The sequence below is a fragment of the Mytilus galloprovincialis genome, chromosome 3 (assembly GCF_965363235.1).
Source record: "Mytilus galloprovincialis chromosome 3, xbMytGall1.hap1.1, whole genome shotgun sequence".
NCBI lineage: Eukaryota > Metazoa > Mollusca > Bivalvia > Mytilida > Mytilidae > Mytilus > Mytilus galloprovincialis.
In genome coordinates this window covers 48,978,087-48,985,486 of record NC_134840.1, presented here as the reverse complement: position 1 = coordinate 48,985,486, position 7,400 = coordinate 48,978,087, and the positions used below count along the sequence as shown (strand labels likewise).

Below are 7,400 nucleotides of genomic sequence, written 5' to 3'. Positions count from 1 at the left end.
GAGGTCGATAAGGATGCAACGAATTTATTCTTATTTAAAAATTTTGTCTCGTCAACATATTCTCGGACATAAAGATTTCTCATTTTAGGTAACTGACGTAGTCCTATAACATATGGCTTCGCATTCTTATTCAATTTTTAACGTTTTTATACTGATATTTTCATTTTTTATTTTTTTTTTTTGAATGCGAAGTCATATCGAGATACGTTAAATTCCTTTAGCACTTTCCGACATGATTTCAGGTCGGAACAAAATTGCTTCAATCTTCTTTCTATGTCAAATATTTAATGGACCAAATATCATTTTAAAATACTTGAGCACGAAAACTATTAAATCGGGTGGCACATTGATAGTAAAAAAAAAAATATCAGAACAGTAAATAGAAATAGTAAATAATGCCCCCGAGGTCATATGTTATAGGACTACTAGTCATACATGTGATGGCACAGTTTCAAAAGAGTACATGTCTTTTGCTTCTACATGACTTTTGAAATCATTGATCAGTCACTTTGTCCTTTTTTAATAAGTTTATATGTTCCTCTTTAACTATACTTTTTATCTGAATCATTGTTGGTATATTCTACTCTTTTCTTGATGAAAAGACTGTCGTTTTGGTATTTTGCATTGAGTATACATTTAAACATTTGCTATACTCCACAGAATCCGAATTGGATGATTTACACTTTTTACTTTTTTTTTATTATTGATATAGTACTTATTTTAATATTGCACTTGCATGCTTAACTTATAACTTACTGATGACAAAAGCTCAATATATAAGATAACTTGTTTAACCAGTGGAATATATTTCACAGACAAGGAACTTATTTCACCAAGTGAGGAACAAATCTCACAAACCAAGAACTTATTTCACCAGGAAAAGAGCAAATATCATGAACTTGGAACTTATTTCACCAGGTATGGAACAAATTTCACAAACCCGGTACTTATTTTACTAGGTAAAGTATGGAATCTTATTTTATAGAGATGGAACAAATTATATAGAAACCATCTGTGAAAAAAGTTCTCCCAGAACATATTTTCTGTGATATTAGTTCCACTGGCACTTTTTTCACAGGAACAAATTGTAGCTCACATAAGTACTGCTGATGAAAATATATGCTCTGACGGTACAGATGTGGAGGATTGACTAAGATAATCTAAAAGTGTAAGCCTGGGGAAAATGCTCTTGTTTCTATATCCTATATGTACCTCTGATGTGAGGAAATTTAAATGAAAGTTAAACACAAGCATTAGAATCTTATTTTAATTTTCATTAGTTTTGACTAAAATAGAATAGAGGCGCTCCAAAAAAAATAATTTGTGTTTAAACTTACATGTATGAAAGCAACAACATTCTAAAATGAACCGATTAGTCGAGTAACATTTTGATAATCCATTATACTCGTTACTACCGAGCGACACTCGATTACCATAGTACTCGTTGACATCCCCTAATTATGAGACCTATATTGATGAAGACAATATTTTATTTGAATCTCACCTCTTATAAAATAATTTACATAATATTACAATTTCACATATAAATTACACGAGCCACTCTAAAAAGAGTTATCAGAGACTATAAAAATGGTATATACATTTACATACTTCACTTTTTTTGGTCTTTTGGAAAATGTTGTTAGTGCTGTATTTAGACCTTTCTACAACGAAATTTGTTTTACATGCACACGTATAAAAATTGCGATTTTTATCCAACGCAATCATAGGTTTGAACGTAGTTTTCAATTTAGACTCATTTACATATATATATACACACATAAAATATATAGCATAAAACATTAAAAGTATACAAATTTTAAGAAAATAATAAACATTTTCTTTTCAGTAAAATATCATAGCAGATTTTGGCAGTATAAAAGTAAACATTTTCATCACTTAATGAAAATACAAATTTGTCGTCATCTGACATACTATTAAAATCATGACAAAAAGAATTGGCATGACTAAACAATACAGCACGAAAATCTGCATATAGTCGACATTTGAAAATAACATGTTTCTCATTTTCAATGGTATGATCATTACAATTAAAACATATTCTTTCATTAATAGGCAAGTTCTGATACCGGCTCGTTTCATTTTTTTTTTTGGGCGCAACACCACAGTGAAATTTTGCAAAAGCACTTCTACATTTCCCTGCAATAGTTTTACAAATATAATTTTTCTACCTTAAATTCTGTTTTAGATCTAAATGATTTATAAGTACGTAGTTTGGCAAATTCATTCGAAACCAGCTTATTATGCCATTCAATTTTATATAAATCAATAGCTAAGCATTCTATATCCTTAATTACCCTTTTAGTTAACAATATATCACAATTACAATATGGTTCAAGATTATACTCTTTAAACTTAGTCATTACTCTGCAGTAATTTTTAATTGGTTTATTTCCATATTTACATGTATATGACCACATGAATACTCTTTTGTTCAATCTATCATTGTCCATTTTACAAAATGTGGACCATAATGTAAAAACAGCTGTCCATTGCTTTACATTGCAGGGAATCCAGCCCATATCACCATACAGAGATAAGTTCGATATCGACAAACATCCCATAACTTGAACAACAGCCGAAAACCTCTGTCTTTGTTGTCGATATCGATATATATAATTTGATGGCTTACAAAAAGATTTGCTGAACGTCTAGTGTCAAATATGTCATGCATAGTTATGTTGAGAGACGTTGCGAAGACCTTAACGAAGAAAATAGATTTCTTAGAATATTGCACACAAAAAGAGAAAAAAAAAACATTGCAATTATTCGAACAGTATGGTTATAACAATACGCTTTGTTTTCATCTATTGTATTCAAAACAAAAGTAATTAATCAGTCTACAAAATCAAACCAACATATTGTGCTGATATTATTGCTTTTGGTCAAATAATGTGTATTCAGCAATAAAGTTGTGAAATCTGCTAGTCTCCGTGATGTAATAAGTGATATATCTGTTGTTTCTTTGTTAATGTTGCATAATATACCCTATTTACGGTCTTCATTGAATGGTATATGTCATAATAAATAACTGTCCTTCAGAAGTTGTGAAATACTATATAAACCTTACGAACGGTCTACTCTGGAGTCTTAAAACATTCAAAGAAAGCATCCCAAAACAACAGTAAGTATAAACAAAATACAGTTTCAGATATCAACAAAAGAGAGGAGCACCATAAGTTCAAGTTTTATATCCCTTTTTATTTAAGCGAATATATAATTATGAGTTAGCTCCCATTTTAATTGTGCATTATTTAAAACTTCGACCCATGGCTGTGAAATTATTGTTTTGAAATAATGTTAGTTAGGTGCTGAATATACGAGACTAAATTGAAAACTACGTTCAAACCTATGATTATATACATTGTAGTTGAACATAGTTTTTCAATTTGATAAAATTTTACCCTAGATCAAGTTTCATTCAAATGGCACAGCTTCCCCACAAAACAAACACAGTAGTGGAACATGCATTACGAAATTATAAGATCATTAATGAATTTCGATGTATGTGCACATAAATAATGATTTGAGAAATTTACAGTCTTTCATAGTTTTTTTTAACTTTTTTAACATTTACACCAAAAATTGATAATTTTCACTTTCATGGCTCCTTTACAACTGAAAATACAATAGCAAAACAAAAAAAGATAAGACATAATGGATAAAACAAAACAACATACCATTACTATAATTATTGAAATTGATGTAAAACTTACAAAATTTCTATAGTTCTAGTTAAAACATTTCCGATATCATTCCAATAAACAATTACATGTATTTTTTAGAAAGACAGTTTTTATATCAAACCTTTAACTTTTATTTTTACATTTTGACAGAACATACACCATGCTGAGATTAGTTGCTCTTGCTCTCTGTGCCTCAATGGCTTTCGGATATGGATACAGCAGTGGGTATGGACATGGAATTGAAATCCATGGGGGATACGGACAGAACTTTGGAGGATACGGTCATGGAGGAAATGGTGGGTTCGGACAGAACTATGGAGGTCTCGACCAGGGTTATAATGGCGGATACGGATCAGAGCTTGGATTTGGCGGATATGGCCATGGAAATATCGGATATGGAAAAGATTACGATATCGAAGAAAGCTGGGGAAACGGATACGGTGAAGGACATGGTTTGATCAGTGCTGGAAACGGATATGGTATTGGCGGAGGATACAATGGACAAGGGTACGGTATCGGAGGTGGACAAGGATTCGGTATTGGCGGAGGATATGATAATGGATACGGTGAAGGACATGGTTTGATCAGTATTGGAAACGGATACGGTATCGGAGGTGGACAAGGATTGAATTTCGGTATTGGCGGAGGATACGGAAACGGATTCGATAAAGGACATGGCTTGATCAGTATTGGAAACGGATACGGTAATGGCGGAGGATACGGAAATGGATACGGCGAAGGACATGGTTTGATCAGTATTGGAAAAGGATACGGTATTGGAGGAGACGATGGCATTAGTGAAGGAAAAGAAAAATATGGTAAGTTTTTTGTTATTGTTTAATTTTAATATTTTGATACAGACGGAAATCAATTAGAGAAAAATTGCAATTTTATCATTTTTATGGTCCACTTCTCCGCTTTCATCAAAATCAGATAATGATGTCGCTATTTATCAAACCTAGACCATCTGAATCAGTTTACCTTAACTTTGTTGTTTTAATTATATCATTTACATTATATCATTTTCCATTGTAGGTCTCTATTGAGGAGAGTCATTAATCCCAGTATCATGAGCAATTCCAAAGTGCTACAAATTACAGAACCTGAAAGACTGTCGTAAGGTCAAACCTTACTTCAAATCTGATTAAATTATAATAAAAAATATTTATTGAACTCTCTCTTCAAAATTGTTTTACCTACAGGTTTACCAATTGAATAGTCAACTATCTGTTGCTGAAAATATTTTTGTATGTTGACGTCGAGGTTATTTGTGCTGTTGGAGTTGTTGTCTTATTGATGTAAACACCAAATTTCCTCTTATTTATGAACTGTCAAAATATCTTATCACTCTCTCGAAATTAATCTTATAGTAATCCACTTGTATACTAATAAATATTTTGATATGAGCGTCACTGATGAGTCATATGTAGACGAAAGGCGCGTCTGGCGTACTAAATTATAATCTTGATACCTTTGATAACTATTATTGGGAGAAAACACAAAAGCAACATCAACGTAGCAAGTTAACTTTATAGTGGGAAAACCGATGACGCGAAAACAATAAAAAAGTTACTCTTCTTATGAAAAATCGACAAAATCAAGAGTTAATCAAAGCCGGTAACAATAACAATTACATGTATAAGTTTTTCTAAATGATTAAAGAGAGACAAAAGATTCCAAATTGACATCCAAACTCACAAATCGAACATATATTGACAACACCATGGCAAAATATGAAAAAAGACCAAAAGACAAACAACTGTACAAAACACAGTAGAAATTCAAGAATTTTGTTTGTGTTTTTTTCAATTGTCTTACCTTAATGTTTTTGCTATATTTAGAACCGTTTGCTGATATTATTTCTGTAATTAGTCTTTTTTCGATTTATTCACATTTTTTTAGCTTTATTATATACATTTTTTTAACGCACTATATCCCTGTATATGTCTTTTGATGTTTTGTGCAATATGGATTATAACTTTATGAAGGTCTGCATTGACGGATATATCATAATTATACCCTTTATTTACACTTATCATGTTTCATATCGGTCCGTCGGCCGACAAAGACCTTCACAAAGATGTTGTAAATTTATAGTAAAGTGTGAAGTTATTTAATATTTATAAATATAAAAAAAGAAGATGTGGTATGATTGCGAAAGAGACAACTCTTCACAGGAGACCAAATGACACAGAAGTAACACCTATATGTTTCTGTACGGCATTCAATAAGGAGCAAAACCTAAACAACATAGTCAGCTATAAAAGGGCCCGAATGAATAATGAAAACTAATTGAAACGAGAAAATTAACGGTCTAATTCATGTAAGAAATAATGAACAAAAACAAATATGTAACATAACAACAACCGACAAAAACTGAATTACAGGCTCCTGATTTGGGACAGGCTAAACATGTCTGTTGGAGCCTAACTCTCCCAATAATACCGAGACAGAACAATACAAGAACTGTACAAAACAATAAACAAACAACGCAAATGACCAACAGCAACACACAACAACCACTTAATTACAGGCTCCTGAATTCGGACAGGCACATGTAGAATTTGGCGTGGTTAAACATGTCAGCGCTTGCCCAACACTCCACTCACACAGGACAGTGGTGTAACAGTAACAGAAGATCAAACTTAAAAATCACTTGAAAAAAGTTTAACTCATCAGGGCCCGGATGTTCAAAAGGCTGGATAATGTTATCTAGTGGTTAAATTGTGTTGTTTAAGGATTCATTTGGCTAGATATCCACTGGACAAAATACTATCCAGTGGACAAGTCCCATAACTCTTAGTACTTATTGTCACATTTGCAAAATGGAAACAAAAAAGGGGAAAAGGGCTGCAAATTTTACAGATGTAGAAAAGGTCTTCCTGACAAAAATAGTTAAAAAGAACATCTATATCATACATGCTAAATTCAACAGCTCTATAACCAACCATGAGTACAAATAAAAGTACATGTAACAAAACCACCGAATGAACGTGCCCGGGTACTTGTACATCATAAAAACAACCAAAAGACACTAATTACAGATTTGAGAGTATTCTCAGTTACTGACAGCTAGTTCAAAGCCTTAGACCATTTTCATATTACTGACTTTTGAGTCCGGGTTCTATAATTTTCGACGGGTTACTTACTCTGTGTTAGGACATCCTTGTTCTCTGTCAATTACCAGCAACCAAAAGATGTAAAATCAAATATATAATCGATACAACTTGGCGGAAAAGTTTACTGTTTTACGATAATTAAGTTATGTTTAGAAAGCATTAAACAGTTTACTTTCCCTCAAAATCGTACCGATTAAAATCTTGAATTTACTTATTTATTTTGCTCTTGGTCAAGTTGACCGAATACCAGGATGTCCTACCACAGAGAAGGTAACCTGTCGAGAGAAAAAAAATGCATGCATCTAAGACTAAGTTATCAATCAGTACACTTCCAACATCCAATGGATTTAGTGCATAAAAATATTGTTCTTAACATTGTCAGAATACAGTCGTCAATTGTTCTAGGAGTGCTCTGAAATGTTATTGAAGTCTTGACTAAAGTTCATTTATGAACAATGCTTGTTATGATTTTCTTTAATATAACCCATCCTCATAACCTGATTAAATATAAAATTGGAAACTCAATAAGTTAACATATAGAAAGCGACGTTTTTTCGTTCCCTGTTTGTCCGGT

The 7,400-nt window shown here is 32.1% G+C and overlaps 1 protein-coding gene across 1 annotated transcript; it reads left to right on the top strand.

Annotated features, from left to right (window-relative positions):
* Positions 1–3,049: 3,049 nt before the first annotated feature.
* On the top strand, positions 3,050–4,880 carry LOC143068200 (uncharacterized). Its single transcript, XM_076242067.1, has 3 exons — positions 3,050–3,145; positions 3,858–4,525; positions 4,743–4,880. The coding sequence occupies exons 2-3, from the start codon at positions 3,868–3,870 to the stop codon at positions 4,751–4,753; spliced, it is 669 nt and encodes a 222-aa protein (XP_076098182.1). The 5' UTR covers positions 3,050–3,145; positions 3,858–3,867; the 3' UTR covers positions 4,754–4,880.
* The last annotated feature ends 2,520 nt before the right edge of the window (positions 4,881–7,400 follow it).

Excerpts from the sequence above, each read along its gene's own strand:
- LOC143068200 (XM_076242067.1), top strand. The coding sequence starts at position 3,868 with ATGCTGAGATTAGTTGCTCTTGCTCTCTGTGCCTCAATGGCTTTCGGA.